At 36.2% G+C, this 25,063-nt stretch overlaps 1 protein-coding gene across 3 annotated transcripts in view; it reads left to right on the forward strand.

Annotated features, from left to right (window-relative positions):
• The first annotated feature begins 586 nt into the window (after window positions 1-586).
• IMMP2L (inner mitochondrial membrane peptidase subunit 2) overlaps window positions 587-25,063 on the forward strand; it is a 454,134-nt gene continuing 429,657 nt past the window's right edge. For all 3 annotated transcript variants that reach the window (XM_032192350.1, XM_032192370.1, XM_032192359.1), the window contains exons 1-3: window positions 587-635; window positions 10,631-10,768; window positions 16,841-16,944. In XM_032192350.1, the coding sequence (XP_032048241.1) occupies window positions 10,634-10,768; window positions 16,841-16,944 (239 nt within the window). In that variant the 5' untranslated portion in view covers window positions 587-635; window positions 10,631-10,633. The remainder of the gene's footprint in view (window positions 636-10,630; window positions 10,769-16,840; window positions 16,945-25,063) is intronic.

A 25,063-nucleotide genomic window follows, 5' to 3' on the forward strand; every position in this document is an offset into this window, starting at 1 on the left:
TGTTAATATTCAAATCAGTTTATTTTATCTGATTGGCAATAATCAGCCACAACTATTAAGTATTTGAATTTCCACCGAAGGGATTCACAACCGCTGTTGATAGTGGCCTGAAGTCTTCCTGGACTCGTAGGTGAACTGCAAGTAGACTTAAAAATGAACACTGGACCACGCACTGTGATATTTTTTTCTCAGAAATGAGTAGTCAGGCAGAGGGTTGGCCTCTTTTCACAGGTAACTACTGATAGGACTAGAGGGAATGTCTTAGGTTGGAATGAGGAGACATTTCTTTTCAGAAGGAGCAGTCAGGCACTGGGACAGGTTGCCCAGGGAGGTGGTGGAGTCCTCATCCCTCGGGGTGTTCAAGGAAAGGTTGGACATGGTGCTTAGGGACATGGTTAAGTGGGTGACATCGGTGGTAGGGGGATGGTAGGACTAGATGATCGTGGTGGTCTGCTCCAGCCTTAATGATTCTGTGATTCTTCGACTTTACACCGTGCCGTACGCCTGACACGCCTCAGCCAGAGCCCCGCCGCCATTTTGTGGCTCCCCCTCCACCCCCCGCCCACCTCCCGCACCACCCGGCGCCGCCGCCGTGACCACGTGACCGCGGCGGGCGGGAGGCGGAGCGGCGCGACGTAAGCGGGAAGGGCTCGGGGGGCGGCGGGGGCGGGGGGGGGGCAGCGGGGGAACGGCGGAGGGAGGGGGGAGCCGGGGAGGGGTGGGGGGAGCGGGGAGAGGGGGGGCGAGGGAGGCGGGGGCCGCGGCGGGCGCGCGACCGCGGCGAGCACGCGCGTGGCTCGCGCCAAGCTCTCGACTCCGCCCCGCCCCGCCCCGCGCCGCCCAACGGCCGCTAAGCGGCCGTTGGGCGGCGCGGGGCGAGGCGGGGCGGGTCCCTGAGGGGGTTTAAGGGGTTTGGGTTTTTTTTGCGGATGCAATGGCTGGGTGCAAATGGTTCCCTGTATGGGGAGCACAGAGCTTCTTCACAGAATCACCTAGGTTGGAAGAGACCTCCAAGATCACCGAGTCCAACCTCTGACCTAACACTAACCAGTCCCCACTAAACCATATCACTGAGCTCTAAACCTAAACGTCTTTTAAAGACCTCCAGGGATGGTGACTCCACCACTTCCCTGGGCAGCCCATTCCAATGCCTCACAACCCTCTCAGTAAAGAATTCCTTCTTGTAGCTAAGGAGACTGACCCGCTCACTAGAAATGTCTCCATGGTGTTCTTACTCCTTTTTAAGGAAAATTAATTCTTTTTGGAAGTCTATGGAAAGCTTAGATAGAAAAACAGCAGAACACCAAGTAAGACTCTAACCTCATAATATCTATTTAATTAGCCAATATTTCATTGTGATATTTTTTGTCCTTATCTTTCTCTTCCATTGAACTGGAATTAATTCAGTACATTGAGATACTGAAAGAAAAATGAAGCTGGTGAACTAGGAAAGCTGCTTCACCTTTCTTCAGCTACCTTTTTTGTACCATTTTTTTTCCCCCCCTTCTCTCTCCAGTACATGTGCATGTACATTGAAGTTCATGCTTGTTCAGTTGTTACCCGCAACTCAACACTACAGTTAGGAAAGAAAAAAGCCATTAATTGTCAACAGAAGATAAGTTGAAGGAAATATCTCTCAGGGATTTAAAATAAATATTTTTTTAACTTAAATTATTTCTCAGAGTTTAGAATTAAACTTTTTTTTTTTTTTTTTTTTTTTTTTAACCTTCCAGTGCAGCGTGCAGTTTATAACTGAATCCACAAATCCACATGCATTTTCCAGAAATATAACAGTTTTAACCACCATGACTGGGAGATTTCTATGAGTTGTTAATTTCTTTTACTTTTAAAATTACAGATTCTTCTGTGTAACTTTCAAAAGGTTACCAAAAGAAATTTGCTCCCCAAATTGCTGGGATGGAGCTATGCACTTTGTGTAATAGTGGGTGGTAACCAGATCCTAGAGAATGGTATTTGATTGTGCTGAACAATAGTTTTAAGATTTAAATAGGTTTCACAATCACAGCTTAAATTTTATGTTGAGGTACCTATAATTTGACCATTGTGCCACAGATACCAACTCTTTCTGAAATACCTGGATCTTATGCTTTGCTTTTAGTTCAGCTTCCTATTAGTGACCCAAGCCTACATTTTTCTATTAATTAATATTATAAATTTTTCAGAGTTTTTTTATCCTTATTGAAATCTTTGCAAGAACCAAATCTTAGTTCCTATGTGTTAGAGTTCTTCCTGTTGCAAATAACTGTATTTTAACACTTGAAAAAGAGTTAAAATCTAAATCCAAGTTGAAAAATGTAAATTTTAGAGTTCATATTGTATTACAAAGATTGGACAAGCTGAAGCCCCAGAATTCCTTTTATAAACCCAAAACCAGTATCTGTCAGTGTGGAACGAACACTCTTAGTTTTACACAGGTGTGGCAATCTTCTGTTTTTTTTTTTTTTTTTTTTTTTTTTTTTTTTTTCCAGCTGAATTTTTAGTCTTTAAATATGAGAACTATGATTCCATTTCTTGTATTAAGAGAAAAATATCAATTGCCATTGCCTGGGATGTACCCTACAAGTTCTGAACTGCTGGAATAAAACATATACTGTGTTGTAGAAATAATATGCTACTCTTTCTATGGAAGGGATTTAGTATTTTTTTTTTAAACTGGTATCTTACTGAACTATTATTTAGAGTCCTACATGCAAGGGGGAATGACCCATTGGATAACCTTCCTCTAGCTTTGCAAAAGTTACCAATTTATGCTAGAAATAAATTAATCTGCAAAACTTAAAGAAATTTTTGTTTTTCTACTGTAGCTAGGCTGTAGGATGCTTCTGTTCATTTTTCAGTAAAATGATTAATCATGCCTTCCTCAAACTATTTGTCTTCAGTTGTGCTCTTAGTTTTACAGAGCTGAGAAAGTTAGCTGGGAGCTGAACTTGTCATAAATCCCAGGCTCAGAATCAATATGGTGGTGTAAGGTTACTACAGAGCACACAAAATACCCTCTTAGAAAGCCCCACAGTGACCTCTAATGTTCAAGGATAAAACCCAAGTTGTTGAAGTTATTTTCAAAGGCATAATTTTGCATGTTAGTTTGTACATTTAGTTTATTAATGTGCCACAGGCAGTAGGTAGTGGTTGCTAGGTTTCATGGAAATAGTAGATTTTGGAGTCAGTTCTAATTCCTGCCTGTTTTGAGCAATTAAACGTAAGGCTTTCCTTGCAGCAGTTGTGGGAGAACTATTTATTTTTGTAAAGTACACTGAAAATGGAAAATATCATTCAAATACTAAACAAGCTCTCTCTATTCTTTCTTTTGGTATTATTTACTCATAGTATATTGTGCATTGTTGTCATTTATTATTTTGTCCTTACATACCCAATACATACTTGCGTAGTTTAAAGATTCGTAGCTTAGAAGCTTGTTTCTTATATTACTCTCTTGATTCTGCATTCAGCTAGAAGAAACTTCCTTGTTTTGTGTACTAAGCTTACTTGTTCTTAATCCAAATAGAAAAACTTGCTTACTATTTATTTCTTTATTTTGCCTAGAGTTTGATTCAGAAAAACCACAACTAACTACCGTGGCAGCTTCGTGGTACTTGAAAGGATACATAGATAAATGTGCAAATGAATTAAAAATCAAATATTATGTTATTATTTACTGTAAATATAATTTAGAAATTTACTCTTGTCAGAAGCAGCACCTCATTTATGCAGTCTGCATGAGGCCAAAACATAGCAGCAGCTGGTAGTCGTTTGCAAAGGGTGCTTCAAATCAATTTATAAAATTAACTTGTTTTGCATGCATTGAATCTTTAAGCTGAACAGCAACATGGAACTTTCAGGTGCAAGAAGATAAGTGTCTTTTATGTTTATCACTTAAATGTGTTCCAAAACTGAAGCAATTCAGTACTTTCCTCTACGTGGAATATCTATGAATGATTATTGGTTTCTTTGAAGAGACAGAAACAGGAATAAAAGCAGTAACTGTATTTTTCAGGTTAGACCGGCTGGTACGCTGCCAGTCACCTGTGGGACAGTTCTTGAAGACTTTGCATTCCATCTGAAGTTCAAATGCTTTGAGAAGTTCTGATTTATAAAAATCACTGAGCATGTTTTAGTATCACAATGACAATAGAAGAGTGATCGCGTTACTGTTCTTTTTCTTGGTTGCTTACATGTGCAAAACCAAATCCCGAATAGCTTGTCAGGTGTGAGAGGTGACTGATTACTCCCCATTCTGAACTAATTACTACTTTAATTGCTGTAATTGTCATCTACAGTTACATTTTCTTCCACTTTTGCGTTGTATTTCAAGAATAAAATGTTTTCATTGGAAATACACAGTTGTTCATAAAGGTAAAATTAATGTCCTTGATGCATATAACTCATTAGTAAGAATAAGCTATTTATTTCCAGTCATAAGCAACACGTGGATTGAGCCTCTGCACATGAGATAGACCCCAGTGAAGGGATATGGTAGTAATACTAGCTTGAAGGAAGAACCACGGTAAACTGTTTTTTCCCCCACTAATAATTCTGTGACAGGTCAGGTTGTTGATTCTTGTGTTTTAAGCATTTTTGTTTTGATGTGGTCTATAAGCTGAAAGGTCATTGTGTTGGTTTGTCTTGGTCTGCTTCAGGAACTTCTATGGGATGTTACTGTCTCCAAGAATACTAAACCTGATTTTTATTGTTGCTTTTCTTCACTGTGGTATAATGGAAAAAGTTCTTCATAATTCATAGTGATGGGAACTCTCCCATGAATATTCTTAAATTAAGCTTTAATTAAAACCGGGGCATAAACAAATGGTATATAGTGGAGTTAAAGCTAACAAATGCTGCTGTTACATTTTGCAACAGTTAAAACAGATAGATCAGGACAAAATGGTTAACCTAGGAGAAACAAAACAGCAATGCATTGTAGAGCATACATTGATACATTGAACATGCTGATTAAGTTAGGGTCTGCCACTTCAGAATGCAAACAGAACACTTGCAGGGCAGAATGGTCACTAAAGTAGAGCAGTAGTGCTGCCTGAGGTCACATTTCTGGACCCTTTTACTGACATGCTGAAAGTTGCATGTTTCTCAGGCTGCTTAACTTAGCCTACAAGTTTTGTAACTTGGAAACAAGTTTTGCTCTTGTTTTGAGTTGTGCCTTGATTTGTTTCTGCTGGGGCTGTTATGGTCATGTAACCTGAAGATGAGGGGAACTTTCTTTGCCGTTGAAAGAAAAATCTCGAACCAAGTTGGCTGGTGAATTTAGTTGAACTATGTTGGTGTGATAGAAGACCACAGGACCTCTGTCAGTGCTTCAGACAGCTTAAATTAAAGGCCTTAAACAGAGAGTTAAGTGCGTTTCTGTCCAATCCCTGCATTGCATTGGGTGTCAGTCCGCAGTTATGAGCTGACTCCTCAGTTCAGTGGATATTTGGGTTTCGTTTCCTACATAACTTTCAGGGAAGAACCTTTTAAGTGCCTGGTTTCTGTCGGGCAGGAAGGTAACTCGAATTTGATTATTCTGAACTTCATTTTATTCTGGTTGCCTAGATTTGGTTATTGTCAAAGTTCTGTTTTGGATACTAAACATTAGCTATCATCTGCATGTAGCTCTTACGGTCACCCGATCGTACCTGGTTATAAGCTTATCACATTTTCTATGGCTGCATCCCTACCAAACAGTAATGGAGCAGTCACTTCCCTGAGGCGTTGCATTTCCCACCTTGTAACAGAGCAGTGTTCTTTAATGACTGTCATGCCTGTGTGCCAAGGGAACACAGGGAGGTTATTAATACGGCAGAGGTATGCTGCTGAAAACCTGTAAGGAGAGTGTGAGTACATTAATAGATTAAAAATGTCACCATTATGGTGGAATGATACCAGGATGGAGTTCTCTTTAATAAAGGATAAATGAGAGCTCCTTCTGGAATGAGACGTTATTTTTAAATGAAAACTTTACATAAACTAATCTATTTTGATTCTTCTGTAGCAGTCATCACCATTTTGTCTGTGTGCATCAGCCTGTATGTGGATAACTTTATATGAATTAAATTAACTTACTATAAAGCATGCATACCCCCCCCCCCCTTACAAAAATTACTGTAGTGTAAAAGTTACCGAAATGTGTGACAAATGGGAAATGAGTGTCAGGCTGCATGGCATTATTACGCTGGCCTTGTTTCAGGAAAGACTGCAGAAAAGGCACATGTGAAAAAGGTCACACAAATTCTCATACTGAGCAGCCTCCTATTCATTATGGTTGTTAAACCAGGTATAGCCTTGTCATTAAGTTGTACCAGTCTTGTTTAAAAGAAGAGCTTTTGTTCCCTGATGAATTTTGTGTTTCATAGGATGGAGCGGAATTTGGCTCGTGTGTTGGTATGTTGTTACGGAAGTCTGCCTTGTTTTCAAACCATACGTACCTGAACATACGATGTCATCGGTTTGTAGAAAAATACATGCCAAGGCAGGAAAGTTGGTAATTTCAGTGGAACCAGGACTTACAGTAGTATGTATTGTACAGTTACTCGTTCCTGAACGAGATTAAATAGGTCATTTTATACTAACATAGTCTTGGTGGGGTAGTTGTTTTGCATACAGGTTGTAATTCCCTCCTTCCTGTTTCTCACATGCTTTCTTCTAGAAACACTTCAGGGGCCAGTTTCTTTCCTTTGTGGATGACTGCTAATGCCTTGTTTTTACAGCTATTTTTTCCTATCATACTTCTGTGGGTAATTTTTAAGTACTTAGATTTGCAAATATATTGTAACCTGGGGCATTCTGAATATTACTTGATGACTTTCTGCAGGCTGTTTGATAAACAGTGTCTTCTAATGTGCAGGCAAGTATAAGAAAAATAAACATTTTATACATAGAGAGCTATCTAAATAGCATCTCAGCTCCATATGTTGTAGTACTCACAAGAGGCTCATTATAATCCCTGGACCTTTTGTGCACCAAATACTTCAGTCCAGATAATGCTGTGCTCCATCTGCCTTAATCTCTGAGCTGCACAATGTGAAATTCTTAATGCTTTGACCTGCTGTATGCTGGCATTTTTGATCTTGAAATTTTCTTGTCCGTGTTGCCATTTCAAACAAGTTTTCAAGGTTGATACTTTGAAGTTTGCCAGTTCTATTGAATTACTCAGTTAGTTATTTTTCCTAAAATAAGTGTAATTTATAAACGGTGTAAAGTGTATTCATCTGTAAAATATTTTTCCGTGTTTTGCTTGTTTGTTTCTTTTACACCATCTTTTAAACACTAGATTCGTTAATTTTATTCAAGGTGTCGCTGACTGGGCAGAGATCCAGAAATATGTGTTGATGAACTTATTGAGAGTCCTTCAGTTATTTATTTATTTATTTTTAAGCAAAGTGTCTTTTGCTTGCTCCATTGGCATACATTTAAACCTGATAAGTATTTAGCTGTCATTATAAAACAGACATGGCACTGGATTTCAGAATTTCACTCTGGAACTATGATGCTCATAAAATCTACGGTTAGTTTAGAAATCTTTTAAATTTTGCATACCAGAGAGTTCACTCAATATCATTAAATAATGGTAGTTCACAGAGATATTTCTTACCCTTCTGATAAGAACTTTTTATTATATAGAAGGACCTAAGGTTAAAGACAGATTTCTTTATAAGTAATTCTTCTCGATCTATTGAAATGTGCATGCATATATTTATTATGCTTGGGAAGAGGGACTTGTACAGTAGAGTAGAGTAACCTACAGGTTTGCTCAGTTTGTGTCCAGGAAAAAGCTGTCCTTTCCTGCGGGGTATGGGGAGCCAGGAGACTTCTAGAACGTGGTGCATGAGTAGAAATGACAGATTTATCTGTGTGCTTATAAAAGAGAAAACTGGTGGTTTGCTCAGTTGTGTAGTATAGAGAGGAAGGAAGGAAAACAGGAATATTCAGCTCTTGCTGGCTTTTGTGGCTCTGGAAATCAGTTGCTGTAGGGGTGCTGTTGGTGTTTTGCTGTGCCTTGTAATGCTGTGTATGTCCAAACCCACAAAAGTAGGACCTAAACTCCCAGCTTTGCCCACTGCTGCCTAATACTCCCATTATTTCCATGGCCAAGTGATGTACCGAGAACACAGCATTTTATCATACCTTTTTTTAACCTGGTTGCTGGATTGTGTGTCACTGTTAATTGGCTTGTAGCTCCAAGAGCATATGGTCGGTCTCCTGTGGATTGCCTGGCCAATTACTTTTCTTCAGATGTCGGAATTTTCTGTAGATACCAGCATGGGTCTTTTGCAAGAAAATTATAACAAGATCTGTGGATGGTTTTGGTAAAGGGGATGGAGTCAACATTTATACTTCACTATTAATGAAAATAGGTTGGACCATGAGGAATTTAATGAGTAAATTTGTCTAATTTCTTAAAGTTTTCAAAAAAAATAATCTGAAATGAGTCATATTCTGTTACATTTGTCAGACAGTTTTTCAAGTCAAAGAGCAACTATACGTAGAAAGCGGAGGAGACAGTTGAGGATGTCTAAAAATTGCATTTTGAGGCTGCCATTGCTGTAAGAGGTCTGAGATTTGCCAGACCTCACAGTTGAGGAGTATGTTCCAGCCAGAAAACTGGAGAAATGAGATTCAGACTCGGGACCGAGGGAAGGGTGTTAAGGTGTATGAGATGCTATAGGTTGTTTAACAGTAGACAAAAAACTTCCTAGGGGTTCTATTTTTATGCAGAATACTTCTAAAGGTAAATCTGTGCTGATTGAGGCAAAAGTATCTTTTGATTGATAGGTTTCACTAATGAGTTCTTACACAGGAAGATGGAAATAAAGCATTTTAACATTTGTTTTGAATTGGTGAGTTTTTTGTTCTGCTTCACAACCTCTTCCAGATTCTTTGTAAAAGCTGTTGATGCAAATAAGATTTTTTTGTTAATGAAATGTACAGGAAGAAAATATAATTGTATTACAAACATTAACTATATTTACTCTTTTTACTAGCTAAGCTTCAGTTGTGTGCAAAAGTTATAGGTGATGGTGAAATATTTCCGTATTTAAGAAAAAAAAAAAAAGTAAAAGGGATTTAAAACCTTGTGAAGGTGAATGCCAGAATTGATGGTAAAGATGTTTCAGTCTTTTTGAAGATAGATCTTGTCATTGCAAAGCTATTAATATCCATAAAGAATTCAAGTGAAGAATCTGCTGACAATATATTTTGTAGAACTGGGTTTCCTCTCGTAATTGTAATGCATTATAGAATTAAGTAGTCATATCTGTGACAGAAATACTGCTTTCAGTATTATTTCATCAGAGTGATTTGAGTTTGTGCTTTGCATAAAAATAGTTAATCACTTCCATATTTCTGAAAGTGCAACAAAAAAAAATATATTATGGAAGTCTGAGTATACTGTTAAGGACATTGAAACAAACTGTGTATATTTGTTGAAAAAATAATTCTTTGTCCTTGAATATAAACATGCTGAAGGACTCGAAAGTTCAGGGCCTATTTTCTTCTATTCCTGTCTGCCAGAGTGATGATGTGATAGAAGGAGCAGGGACTTCACAAACTGATCTTGTACAGGCTCCACCAGGTACTCATTAGACAGAAACAAAGGTTTAAATTGGATTTGCCGATAGGCGAAGAACTGTATTTCTTATAATACACTACTTATGAATCTTGTCTTTCTGCTAAAAGAAGTTTATTGAACTGGGGCTGCTTCAGGGGCTGCTCAAGCACTTCTCCATCCAGTGCTGTTCAGCTATTGTCTCCCACTTGGCTTCCACATCCTAACACAGTCTGTCACACCCTATCTTGAATGGAGAGATTTAACATCACATCAACGAGTGAAATCTTAAAAAAAAAAAAAAAAAAAAAAAAAAAAAAAAAAAAGTCCAGAAGTTTGACAGCTTTGTAAATTATGCTGCAGGATCTCACCTTTTTAGATCATTAGATCATTTCCTTCCAAGCCCACCCAGGTCATGAGCAGCATGTCAGGAGGGCCTGCTGTAAACTGATGTTTGCAGTTATCACAAGGGTAGAAATGACACACACTTTTGTGTGTGAAACTATTGAATAGAGAACTGCTAATGTATGGTAAATTGTCAGCTTTTACTTTACATGACACAATCTATATTTCCGGGCTCATGAATTTATAACTACCAGTTTATGGGGAGAAAATGACTTGCAGCATTTTATTTTTGAACTCCAATTGAATGTTCTGAAATAGGTTATTTCCATATAGTTGATACATCCATCTATATGTTTTTTCAAAAATATATAGTGAATTTTGTGTGGTTATAGCAGTTTGCTTCTTGTTTAGCTGAATTGTTATCCAGGCATTTTTGTCAAGTACTGCTGCTAGCAGAGAATCACTAGAAATGGTCAAATTATGGAAAGGGTAAACGTCAAGTATCACATCTTCTTCTGTACAATTGACTGAAATTTTGATGAATATTTCTGTTCTTTTTCGTTCTTATGTGTACATTCATTTTTTCACTGTGGATATTGAGATAACAGTATAACAGATAAGAAATCTATTCTTAACTCCTCTTCACTCCAATGATATAAACAATATTATTACTTAAAAATTGCTTCATAATGACTTTTTTTTCCCCGTTTTTTAAATATTTTTCAGATTATGGCACAGGCTCAAGGTTTTGGGAGAAGATACATTAAAGCCTTCTTTAAAGGTTTCTTTGTTGCTGTTCCAGTGACAGTGACTTTCCTTGATAGAGTTGCCTGTGTAGCAAGAGTGGAAGGAGCATCCATGCAGGTACGGTTGAAAATATCTTTTGTGTGTCTGGAAATTATAAACTGGCTATCCACTGACAACAGCAAGATGGAAGAAAATCTTTTTTCTCAATTGTTAGCATGTGATCACAATTACAGCATGGAATAGTTGAATTTTTAGTTGGTTACACAAATAATTTTGTGATATGAAAATAAAAGCTTTTGAGAACAAAACTTCCCAAAATTCTATGTAAAAGCAAAATATATAGATAAGTAGTGGTAAAAGTGTTGGTTTTTATCCTCCTAATCATTTATAAATCAAGATTATTATTTTTTTTTAGCATTACCTTTTGTCTTAATGCACTATTTGATGACTCACAAAGAAGCTTTTTTTGTTTGTTTGTTTTAGTTGCTGTGTTACAATAATTGCAAGGCAAAAGGTAAAACCACTTCTGGCCATAGTTGCTCTTCCTATTGAACAAATATGGCACTATTTCAATGAAGAATGCTGCAAATGGCATGAACCTAATATTAATACCTATGCTTATTAGGGAATAAATATCAGTTAACTTTTTTTTACTTTGCTTATATAGGATGCTTATGCATTGGTTTAAGCATATCAATACAAATATGTTTGTAATGTTTGAAAGATAAACACTCTTGATAATGAACAGCTACTTTGCTTCCTGTTATTAGGACTTGAAAAATATATGTTGTAATGTAGTTAGCCAATTTTTATATTGTTACCTTGCTTTCTAAATCATATGCCCTGCATACTGCAGTGCATCACTACTGATAATTATAATGTATTTTGTTTTAATATCGTAACATTCCAATTAGCAGAGACTAAAGATTTGATTCATGGATGCTGAGCTCTCATTTCTGATTATCAGAGTAAGTTCAGAACCTTGAAGACAGGATTTATAATAATCAAGACCAACTGCTGGAGTATGAAGTGTACAACATTCACTCAGGCAAAACTTGGTTTAGAGCCTGGGCTTGGCTGATTTGTGCTTAATGCCACAGAAAAGCCTGGGGTGGATTGGGGGGTGGCACAGTGCCTTTTGCAGTAGCCTATACCCTGGTGTTCAACCTGTCAAGAAACCTCAGCTACTCTGGAAGGCAGTTCTCACCTCAAGAACAGGGACATAAGTAAAATAATCATACTCCAGTAATTCTACAATCCAAGAACAGAAGTTATGTGTAACACACATTACTTTTTCCCTTTCCATACACGTTATTCTGAGTATCACTGATGACCAATCAAATATATGAAAATCTCAGGAGGGCTTACAGCTGCAGAGCCAGAAATTTGCTCTAGAAATGAGTAGAGGAATGGGAAAACAGGAAAAACAGTTTCATTCTTTGTTCATTTAATTTAATTTCATCTTTTTATTGCCTTTCATTGTTTTTCTTTCTGTCTCTGGCATAATATTCTATTTCCCAACCATTCTTGTGGGGGTAGTTGTAACTCAGTAGCTGGAAAGAAATGCTCTAAATTTGCCTAGTCCACAAGTCTTTTGAATGCCTGTGGTCAAGATCTCACTTCTGTGTTTACATTTGAAGTCAAAGTCTCAAGTGTTAGGGAACGCTCTGGTATTGTTCTTGAGTGTTGTTTCTGTGCTCGTGTGAAAGGGCATATAGTTAACTGTCATTTATCTTTGGAAAATGTGAAAAACACTACAGTTATACTCTCACATTTATCCAACCTAACAGAAAAGGATATGCACTCTTCATAGTGGCAAGGGAAAGTGATATGTAGTCAGTGTGTGATTAAAATTTAAGCTCTTCCCATGATGTATCTGTTGACTAAACATTCCGTCTGTTGATTGAAGTATGGGTAATATGGGACATTACTAATTTTAATGACATTTCAGCGTCTGTAAAATTCCTCTCTGGTTTTATTCTGGACTGTAGTGAAGTAGAAGTTTGTTTTAAACTAACATGCTTCTGTGTGTATGGATGTTCTTCAGACTACAAAAAATCTTCCTGGTGCTTTTAATAAGATACTAATTTCCTTGCCAAGATTTATTAGACACCTAAGTAAGTCTGGCAGGAACATAATTATAAGGAACATATCCTTCTTTTGCAGAATAGCTTGAAGGAGTGCAGGTCATTGCTTTGGAATTCTATCTGTTGACAGTGTTCCCTGAAGAGTGATCTATATTGAATGGATCTGAAAGCTTACGGGTACGAGGGAGGGTGAAGCCCAGTCAGCATGTAGTCGTATATCCATCAACTGCATGCTTCCAATGATACCGTATTGTCTCAATGTGAAGATATCGTGATATGATTTCCAACAATTTGATTTGTAACAGTCCTCTAAAATGTCTGGCTGACTTTGTGTTCCCATTGTTGTTGCTCCTGCTGAGTCTGAAATTAAAAGTTCTGAAAAGAAGCAGGGAATAAATCTCTCACTCTCTCCTGCTTTGTCCCCCTTCAGTTTTTGTTTGGACCAGCCATGCTGCTGCTTCACAGTTATTGATACTGGTAGTTGGTAGTACTTTTTCACATTCTGGCAAGCACACTGCATTGAGGTTCTAATTAAAGTACATATTTTATCATTTATTCCCAATCAATTAAGATAGCCATGCATTTCATTTTTTTCAAGCTGGTTCAGTGTTTCTACAGCATAATTCTTTCACTTGTGCTACTACAATGTATATGAGTATTAACTTTGAAGTACAGGGAAAAATACTAAAGTATCGAAGCTTATAGTTTCAGCATTGCTTCATTGCCTTCTTTTTTCTTTCCAAAATTACTGCTTTAATCCTCACGTGAGTTGTTCTCAGTTGCTTAGAATTTTACAGATTGATGTTCTCATCTAACATTGCTTTAATAGTGGGTTTCAAGTGAATTACAGCATTGAACGTAAGTGACACAAGTAATTGGTATTATGATTTCTTAATTCAATGTTGTGGATTTTTTAGGACTATTGTAATGCTGGATGTGTACTTCAACGTGTTTTGTCTTGTGTTACATTGCTTGTCTGGTATTATGAACTCTTCATATATAATGATGTAGAAAAAGGAAACCCTTATGGATATATAAATTCTTAAATTCATCAAATCAAATGGACTGTTTGCAAGTGAGATGAAAGATGCCAGTTTATGTGCAGCTCTATATGGATGTTTCTGTCACAAACAGTTCAATACCAATACCAAGAATTAGAGCAAGTTGCCTGACCAGGGATCTCTGACAACGCCCGGTTGTTTCAGCAGCAAATATTATTGAATGTTCTGTGCCATTATGCATAATGGCAGTTGTAATTATTCTGTTGCAGTTTCTCCTAACGTTATTAGGATTACTGTACCTAAGCCTGGAAGCTTATGTGAATATTCTTTCTATTCCCCAAGCTAAAAGCAAGTAAGTTGCGACCTTCTGGTATTCACTAGTAGCATAACAACTATCAAGTTAATCATTATTTATAGTAAAAGGGCATGCTTTTACCCTGTTACTTACAGAACCTCATGTCCTGTGAGGCTTCATCATATGGCTGGGGATCTCAATTTGCATGCTTTTAGCTTTAGATTAGCTGGTAATTGGAAAGAGCAAATGTTTTGTGACTTCTGCACCGTAGTTCTAAATTAAGACCTATGCGTCTCATTTGTAGCAGGCTGTTATGCCAAGAACTTGGGTAAACAAGTTGTAATGCTTCAAGCTCCAGAAAGAAAGAAGCCCCACTATTATTTTGTTTCTTATAGAAGTAAAGAGCTCTTGTGAGCCTATCTGTTGACTGCTTTTTCAGAAATTGTATTTTTGTTTTGCTAGATTTGAGATTCTACTAGCAGTAAAAATGTTGAGGAGAACAAGTTGTCTCTTAATCTTTATATTCTTTGCCTTAGAAACATTTACTGAATTATTTGGATGATTTTTTACAGAAGATTGTATTGCTGATATACAGTGAAAGTTGTTGCCTAGTTTTTCTTTCGTACCTTCTTTTACCAAAATATTTTTGTATTTGTATGACTACGTTTTGAATATGTTAGTGTTACTTTGTGAGAAAGAAAAAAAAAAATCCCACATTCTCATATTTCTCTGAAAACCCAATCTAGTAAGTCAGGCATTGGATATCCATTCTGTAAATCAAAACTATGAGCGATGTATTGTTTTAAAATGGAAAGCGATATGGCATTACATTTAGAGTCTGTTGAGTTAGGATTATGAAATACCTAACTGTATTTAACCTGTGAAACATTTCCTTTGTTTAAATACAGAATACAGTAGGAGTTGACTAGGGCAATACTATAACTACATGATGTGTCCTCTGTAAGGTGAAGTTGATACAATTTTCATTGCAAGGACAAGTTTATGAACATTTGTGCAAATCTTTGCTATGTATTAGCTGTGAAATACATTAGCTTTTGGAACAATGTGTTTAAAATTACCATTTGTCTTGACCTTCTCTTTCTGCCTTTTAAGGTAAATACTTTGAGTATCCCGCAGTTTATTTTGTGGGAGTATACCATATGCATGATTCTCAGTCTTTTAGATTAGCCTTTTTGTCTAATGTTTAATACAGTTGTTAGCTTTTGGACTAAAGAATGCCTTACTTTGGTTACATAAGTACTATTATGAATTGTTTGTGAATTTTTATGTAAAAATACTATTACATTGTTGAAGATGCTTGCTGCAAAATTGGAAAATCATTTTGGAAAATCCTTATTAAAATAATAATAACCCCATGTCTGCATCTGGTTTTCATTTTTCTGGCTCTTGCAATGAATAGACTCCACTAAATAAAATAATGATGAATGTAAGGACAGTAAGGACATTAACATTAATTTATGTTAATGTACTTACAGTAATGTCCCTATGCTGTACGGTAAACACTGAAAACCTCTTCTACAAAAATATCAAATTTCAGCAAATATTGCCACTGTCATGTCAATAAATGAGGAGCTGTGTAGACTCAATACTTTGTCAGATTTGGTGCTGCATGGGGCTATCATCATAGAATCGTAGAATATCCCAAGTTGGAAGGGACCCACGAGGATCACCAAGTCCAACTCCTAGCTCCATACAGGTCTGCCCAAAAATTCAGACCATATGACTGAGAGCACAGTCCAAATGCTTCTTAAACTCTGACAGGCTTGGTGCTGTGATTACGTCCCTGGGGAGCCTGTTCCAGTAATTTGCTTTATTAAATATTTCAAATAGCTCTAGAGTCTAAATTAGAGACCATTGCTGGCCAGTGTGAACACAACATAATTCTATTTGCAGAGTCTTAAAAAGCATATTGAAAAATATGCTGCCAACAAACTTTAGTCTGTATTACTGTTAGATACTTTCCGTGTAGCAAAAGAGTTACATGTATTGTAGTAATCCCTAAAACATCAATGAAGACAGTACTAATATTTGTTGCTTCTTTTCTCTGCTGTTTCTGGTGGGTTAACTCAGAACCAGGGTTAATCAGGTACCATAGTTTTGTACTGCAAAACACAAAATAATTATGTATGGTTCTGAATATCTCCTCATACTCTTTGCTAACTACTTATTCAATTGTTTTTGACTGTTGAGGTTAGTCAATAGACTCATTTCAATGTATATTCCTATGAAAGTTCATGCTTCTTTGGATCCTGTTATGGAAGGCCCACGTTTAGTGGTATATGCTGTAGATGTAGGGTTTTTGTTTTGTTTTTGTTTTCTTTCCTGTGCAAAGAGCATTGAGATTAGTATTGTTGCAAGTATGTATTTCATTTTTGGTGCATTATCCTTGTATAAACAGTAAAATGCCTGCAGAAGGTCTGTAATTTCTGGGAATTGGCATGCTTGATTCTCCTTCGTTTGTAATCTTAAATGATAGGCAGCAAAGGCAAACAAAATTTTTCATGAAGCTCGTCATAAATATGTATCCTATGTAATTTAATTTGCATATAGTAGTGCATTGAAAGATGCAAACTGCTTTTTATCATAACTTTATGACATTTAACATTGCAGTTAGTAAAGAAATATTTTTACTAGATTAAAACAGATGCTTGGTCCTTTTAAAGGAATTGTGTATGGTTTGCTGTTTCTAACGGCTTCAGGATTTGACCCATTGATAGTATGAGAGTTAGTTGGAGGATACACAGAGGCAGTGTAGACTTAAATCTGTTTTTTTCCTCTCCCTAAGCCTTCTTTGAATCCTGGGGGAAGACAAGAATCTGATGTAGTGCTCTTAAACCACTGGAGCATTCGAAATTATGATGTGCAACGTGGGGACATTGTGTCATTGGTGTAAGTAATCATGCATATATTTCAATATATGTTCATATAAATGTCGAGCTATTTAATATTAATTTATTGAGTATTTTGTATTTTGTCTCTGGCATACTGCAGGTATATGTATGAACAAGGAACATCACTTGCTAGTAATGCATTATTGTTAGTCCTATAATGAGTTTACAAAAGTCAGGAGAAGGTCAAAGTATGTATTATCATTTTTTTACTTGAAAGGAGTGCAGTGTAAAATACTATGTGATTCAGTAGTATCTGTGTACAAAAATTGCCAAGAAAAAAGAGCTGTGATATAAAGAGAAAAAATAGTAAAAAAAACATATGGCTAAATGGAGTACACTTTCTAATTTGTTTGGTTATGCATTCATATTTATGAGAAAAATAGTGTTTTCTTACAGATTAACTTTTTTTTTTTTTTTTTTTCCTGGAGAAATCTTCCTACTGAATCAAATTTTAATGTTACAGCAGTTCAACCTTCTTCATAAAGGACAAAAGTACTCCCCCCCAAAAAAAAGTTTTACAATTTCGAGGGGGAGGTCTGTGCATCAAGCCAAAAGGTGGCAGTATTTCGCTGTTGAAAATACTCAAGACTAACGAGACAGAAACTCCATTTCAGCTTTAATGTAAGATAGAAATGGAATGTCAAAATGTGCATAACTGACACAATGATATAATACTTGTAGTACATGCTCGGATAGTTGAAGCTTAGGGTATCTAGTTTTGTAAGTGTGAAATGCACAATATGTAGATTACAGCAGAAGAATTGTCTTTGAAGCTATATTTTCTGGCTTCCTTTTTGTCAGCCATCTCTTCTAATTGTCTCATTTTATTCTACCTCTTCATTGTACATTCTACTTCTTCATTGTAATTCATATAACAGTTTTTACTACCAGCTCTTAGAGCAAACTTTTACCCTCACATAGTGGTTTTTTTTTGTTGTTGTTGTTAGAAACCTAAAAAGTATGTTCTTTCTTGTTGTCTGGCATGTAAGATTATCTGTAAATGGTCTATCTATAAATACAAATTTATTCATGTTTGCAACACCATATATTACAGAAAGACTCCAATTTGAAGTCACATAATAACTACTTGCAGAATTTGATTTTACGTATGTATGTGTCCCTCTGCCCAAGTCAGGCTCTAAGAACGGTTTAAAATAGTGGATGTACCTGGTTAATAATTAATTGACTTAACAGATGATCAGCTTGTTTTCCAATCAGAAATCAGAAGGAATAGTTTCATTCTTATACTTCTTCAAGATTTGTGGTACCATCTGAACCATCTGCCTTGATTGCTTTCACTTTGCTCTACGTTCAGACATGATGACTAATATTTTAGATATTGTGGGCGGTTTTATTCTTTCTTTTGTATGTTTTGAAAAGTTCACTTGCTGTTGTTGGAGTTTATGTACATCCATGTGGAAGAAGTCACATTGTATTTGAGTGCTGTACTAAAGTTTTTCTTAAACATTTGGGAAGTACCCTGAATAACTAGGCTACGGAATTCATAATACACTTTAAGAACAATACAAACAAACGATGCAAAATTAATATATTGAGTAATTTTTGCTAAAAAGTGAGGTATATTTTATGTATCAGTAACAGCTTTTAGCTTCACGATGCAGATTTGTTAGAAGCATCTTTGGCCTGCTAGTTGGGTTTAAAAGCTTACTGTAATGTGGAAGTTCTCACTGCATTGCAAAGACTTCTTCCAGTGAAGGGAGCCTACAAGAAAGCTGGAGAGGGACTGTCAGGGAGTGTGGTGATAGGACAAGGGTCTTTAAACTAAATGAGAGTGGATTTAGGTTAGATATAAGGAAGAAGTTTACTCTGTGGGTGGTGAGGCCCTGGAACAGGTTGCCCAGAGAGGTTGTGGATGCTCCATCCCTGGAGGTGTTCAAGGCCAGATTAGATGGGGCTTTGAGCAACCTGATCTAGTGGGAGGTGTCCCTGCCCATGGCAGGGGGGTCGGAATTAGGTGATCTGTGAGGTCCCTTCCAACTCAAACCATTCTATAATTCTGTGACTTGGAGGATGCAGTATCTGGATGTGGTTAGGTACCTATGTGGGTTGTTTGAAACTTAACCTTTTGTACATGAGGCTTTTATTAAGAAGTTTTAAATATATTAAGTGAATATTTTTATCCTTTTCATTTTGATTGTTTACCTATAATTTCTCTAACTCAGTAGTGAATAGATATGCTATGAATATTCAAGAACTTTACGAAGTGGTCTTCATATAGTACATTTGGGAGACTTGGGTGAGACATGAACAGGGAAGGCCAGTTTCCCAGTAATTTGCTGCTGCTTTTCCTGCTTCTGTGAGAAATTCAAATGAGAAGGTGATGGTGTGATGGAAGCAGGCAGATGGAGATGTAAACTTTCTTTCATATCCTACTTGGCTGCTTAACATTTAGGATTTGTTTTATCATTGCCAAGTCATAGTACAAACTAGCAAAGAGGTTGTGGGAGGGTGGTCTTTTGCAGGATAAGAACTGAGGTTGAATATTCCATGTGACAGTTTGACCAGAGCTGTCCAAATTCTTTGCCTTCTTCATACCATCAGAAATGTGTCATTCTGGATGGGTGCTGTTTTTACCACAGCTCTTAAAAGGGATTATTTAGATCCTGACTGGCAAAGTCCCGTGTAAATAGATGGCCAAGAGCCAAACCTTGGAGCAAAGAGATGAATTAATCTTGTTGGCTTTGGATGCCCCAAGAGAGCAACAGTCAGCCTGTGATTATGCTTGCAATATTGCTTGCAGATCCAAAAGTTTGTATTTTTGTTATTTGCTGACTTGAATTACAAATGAACACCCTGTCCCCCAAGCATTTGGTGGAATTTATGTTGGGTTTAAGAATTAAATGAAGACCATCTTTATGGAAACATGTCATGTCTGTCATCCCTGACTTTGCGTCTGAGCTGACCTGATGTAGCTGTAACTGTGCATTACAACCACGGCTGTGCAGTTAGTCACTGTGCATACACACGTGCATATGTGATTTTAGGCATAATGTTTAGAATGGCATGAATCCTTAAAATTATAAAATTAGAGTCAGATAAAACAAATGGAGAGAATAAGTTGATAGCAGAGGATGATTTCTTTACTTTCAGTTCAATGTTTTAGAAATAGCTAAATCTTATCCCAGCTTCTAAGAAGCTGTTCTAAGTTAAAATTTTTATGCTTGAATAGCTTGAATCATACTTATTGATACCAGAATTAAGAGAGCTCAATGTTATATGTTACAACTTTTGAACTCGCAATTTTAAATTTATTTGGAAATGAATGTCATCGTCCTTAATTTGATCACTTGCTTCAGTGCTTAATTTTGACATTACTGTATTACTGGGACTTAAATCAAAAATTAAACCAGGATTATTATTCCAGTAAATTAAATAATTTCCATTGTTATGTGTTCCATAATACTGCCTTTCCATCTCTTAAAGAGATGCAAAGAAAGTGTGTTATTTTCTTTGTTTTGACAATGTTTACTTATCTTCACATTTTGCTTGAAGAACATCATGTGGCACATGGGTTTATCTTTAAAAGATAAATGAATGACAATTCATAGCAGACAGACCTTGATCTTTTGGTACTTTTTGTGGTGAAATAGGCATTTATTTTGCAACAGCTGTGCTGAGGTCAATGCCAACAGTTATGATGAACTTTATCAGATATTGCAGAGTGGGTTATAGGATCCTAGCTGTTTTTTCTCCAGGTTTGAGTGTCAACTGCATTGTAGTTGTAGCAGTCTCCATCACAGTGTGGGCTGTACAGCTCAAGCAGGTCTCTGGGCATATACGCTGCAACTGCACTGCATAGTGCTAATGGAGATTGTACTCTTCTATTGTGTATTAATGGACATTTTTGCCGACTTACCTACATGTAACTTGGTTTCTACAGTGTACAAATGCAGGCTGTGGTAAAAAGACGTTGCTAAAGAATGTTTTATAGCTTTAGAATTCTTTTCTCTACCGAAAAATCCCTTATATTCTACTCGCCACTAATCTTGTATACTGAGTATACAAGGTTTTCAGTACAGTAACTCTTCTCCTCTTTTTATTCCAAAATTCCTATCTTAATGTACCAAAAAGGTGTTGCAACATGTATAAAACTGCAAAATTAGTATGTATATGTGGGATTATGTTTTTTAAATGGAAATGACAAGTTCTAAATAAGCTTTTGAAATGAAGACAACAGTATTAACTCAGGTTTAAAACATTTTTTCAGATAAGTAAAAGTTTGGATGTTGTCGAATTCTTTGCTTGGTTAGTAGATTTTTTAACAAAGGAGTAGGTTCAATGATTGTAGTATAAAAAGCATTGTTAGGTTTTGAATGATGAAATTTCAAGGCTGTTAACTATTCACAGGTACTAATTTTAGCTTTTGGAAGCTGTGCTTGTAAAACACAGATACTGTGTTATAGGGGTATCTGTAATAGAGAAAGTACCTTCTGCAAGGTGTGACCAGGAACAGGAACTTTGTAGGTTGCCAGCTGTCCCTCCATTTCTAATTTAGAATGTGTTTTTATGAGTTAAATAGAAATATCTATGCTAATGTAATCTGGGAAATGTTGAGGACCAGTGCAGTTTGTTCTGTGTGTTCTGAGTGATAAAGTTTTGAACTATAATAGCTAAATGAAAACAGGCAGTGTATTTAAAAATGTATTTTTAAAGGACAGCAATAATACTAAGGAAAAAAATGTACATTTTTGTCAGCTTCTCATGAGTTCTCAAATAAAAGCATAATTGCTTTAATACAAAACCAATGTTCTACATGAGAGATTTCTTGATGTTTAAAGAAAAACAACTTACATCCTATCTCCTGTTCTGATGATGAATATTAAGTAGCTTCTGTAACAACTTCCTTTGACTCTAAGATTGTTTTCAGGCCTTTTGGTAAACTAGCTTTAAATAACTACTACATGTTTTTATGTGAGTTTATGTGTATTTGAACTTTGACAAATCCAGTGCAGGTCAACATTCTGGAGGAAAAATCAAAGTACTACATGCAAGATTGTCCCTCACTGTTAGCTGTTCGGAAATGGAAATTGGAAAAAATTAGTTGCCATGATGATTTTATTCGATAGTTCAACAAATTTCAGTCTATTCACACAAATCTGAATAATCCACATTTTGAAGGATTGTGGTCCTGTTCATATGATGGAAACAAAAGAATTCTCAAATGGTGTAAAATCAATACATACTCTTCATAAAACATTGCTAATTGGAATTTCATTAATGAGACTAGCCTAGTAAAATAAAAATCAGTAAGAATGTACTTATTGAAGGAACTGCCTTGAATTTGAATCAGTAGCTGTAATTAGAAAAAGACTTAGTACAAAATTCTGATAGATGTAGCATGACTGAATATTTACTGGTTCTCGCATAAATTTTACAAAAGCTTTTTTCTAGCAAAAATATTGAACTGCCTTTAAAGAATACCTCCGCTTGACCTTCTTAAGTCTTCCAATTTCTATTCTATTTTTGTTTGTACTTAGGTCCCTATACCAAGTCATCTATCTTCTGGCAGGCAGGACACTGCAAAAGAGGTTGTGCTGACATAGAAGCTAAATAATCACTTTACTTTCTGGGCCTCAGTGACCTCAGGAAATCTTTTTCTATTCTGTCCCTTTGGCTGGATGAAAAAAAAAAAAAGTCTTGTCTTTTCCCGATAAAAATCAAATATGTAGTTCTGCTATTATTATCTGTGTTACAGTCTAGATATCATACTATATATGAGTGTGTTAATACTGTTGTTGAAAGCAGGAGTTGTTTTTTATTTATAAAGTAACTAAAATGCATTTTTTAAAGAATGTTTTTAGGTACTATATGTAATCCCAGGATTTTTAATGAAGTGCTTAGGATGAGTTTAGGTAGGCAGTTATTGTAGTACTGTGGAAACTGAGCAGTTGTGGAGTTGTTATAGTTACAGCTATAGTTATTGAATTTAAAGTGTATTGATACAAGTAGGAAGGTTGCAACAATCATTGCTGTAGAGAGTGTAGCTAGATTATTTGGGCCAAAAAGTAACAGATATGATTTTACGACTTCATAATTCCTTAGTGGCCAATTTGCAACTATGATAATTAAAAAGAAATATCTTCTGTTTTCTAAAAAGCTAATGATGTGGAACTCAATTAAATGGTTGGGTCTATTTGTGAAAGAGGTGTTAGTTGATAGGGAAGAGTCTTGTATTCTTATAAATGGTGTCAGCGAGAACTTCATTCTGGTTGATTTTGGTTTTGTCAGCCTAATGATAGTACCTTGCTATTGAATGAAGAAAAAAATTGTTGCTTTTTGAGAATATTGCTTACTGTATCCATCAGAATCCTACACTGCAAGTTTACTAAAGCCACTACATTGATTAGTGGGTTAATCTAATGGGACAAAACAAAACTGTTAATGATAAAACATGAAATCATCATTCTATCACAGGAATATATCAGGTAGTATTAAGTATACATAAGGTATTTTATAGGATAATAGTGGATCTAGAACCTTGCCGTAACATCAGTAAATCCTACTCTAAAAGCAAATGTCAAGATATAATAACAGGATCAGTTACCTGGATCATTTTTTTGTTCTAGTTATTTTGCCTTTGAATAAATTTATGGACATCAGTGTGGTTGTCATAAATTCTGTTTAAAATGTGAATTCCCATTAGGTGGAAAATAGTTTAATCTTAATGACTGCTAATGAGATAGTTCCATCAGTTTTTATCTGAGGTATTGCTATATAGAGGCTGAGTTGAAGAAATAAATCACTATTACTGTGCCTTTTGCTGTTGGCTCGATCATTTTAATTTGCTGCATATTGTATTTGCTTTTCATTTCAAATGCAACATTGAGGGACTTGACAAAGAAATTAAACCCAGATATGCTGACTGTGATGTTTGCTTGAATTTACTGTTGAGACAAGTAACATAAGCTTCCACAAAGGTATACTCTTGTGAAATGAAGGGTAGTTATGATCTTAGCAACCACAGTACCGATTCCCTAGCCTCAGCGTTAAAGCTGTTCTATACAGCATCACCTGTGTATCTACATTCCTTGTTCCAGGTATTTTGCTCCTTGGCCCATCTCTGTTCACACTGGAATTTCTGAAAGTTATGGCTGTGTAGCACCTCAATCAGATTAGGATGAGAGTAGTAAAAACAAGGTGCATTTGAAGTTTCAACCAAATATATATGTTTCTAAATCTTTGGAAGGCAAGAGAGGTGGGAAGAAAACTGGTTGTGTTGTGATCTTTAAATTGTATGATCAGATAAGTTGTTAGCAGCTAATTAGTAGATAAGGGGGACATATGTTGTGCTGAAGGAGAACTGTTAACAGTAATTTGCAATCTCAAAACAGAATTAATTAATTTATTTGCTCATTTGATTAATTGGTTCCTTTATTTTTACTTTGCTTTTTAGTAATCAGGCTAGTGTTCAGGAGAAAAGGAAAAAGCAAAAGCAAAAACCAAAACACCTCTCTAACAAATGAGAGAGGTGCTACTTTTACTTGCCTCTGTTCAATAGAAGAGGAAGCAGTATAGAATAGGCTTTTCTACTGTTCTTGATCATGGGCAGTTGCAGTATTTTGGAGATGCTGGGTATAAGCGGATAGCTGCGTGAAATACTGCAGAAATTACAGCCACCATGTGATTGGCTGGAATGCTGTCTGGTCCCGTAACTGCCTGACTTACAGCGTGATGCCTGACGGCCCTATGAAGGTCATGTTGAGCAAAATGAGCTTGAAAGCTGCCGTGTTTTAGAAAAATGTCACTTTTTCCTTTTGAAATATTTATAATTTAGATGCTAGGAACTTGCTTTGGTTTCAGCAGAATCTGATGATATAAATGCCTTCTGTGTTACAGGTACAGAAAGGTAACTATATATTTTTCCTAAACTTTTTTTTTTTTTTTTTTTTTTTTAACCTTAGAAACTTTGACAACTATGAGAGGGGAGTATTTGATACATTTTTTTTACAGTGCATTTCCAATTGCTGAGAAGTAATTGCTGGTTATCTATGATTGGCATTGCTTGTAGGAACCTAGAGCTAAAAAAAGCATTAAAATAATCTGAATACTCATTGTTGGAAGTAGCAGGAAATACAATTATTTCAGCAACTGAGCAT

This window comes from Aythya fuligula, chromosome 1 (genome assembly GCF_009819795.1).
Source record: "Aythya fuligula isolate bAytFul2 chromosome 1, bAytFul2.pri, whole genome shotgun sequence".
In the NCBI taxonomy this organism is placed as follows: Eukaryota; Metazoa; Chordata; class Aves; order Anseriformes; family Anatidae; genus Aythya; species Aythya fuligula.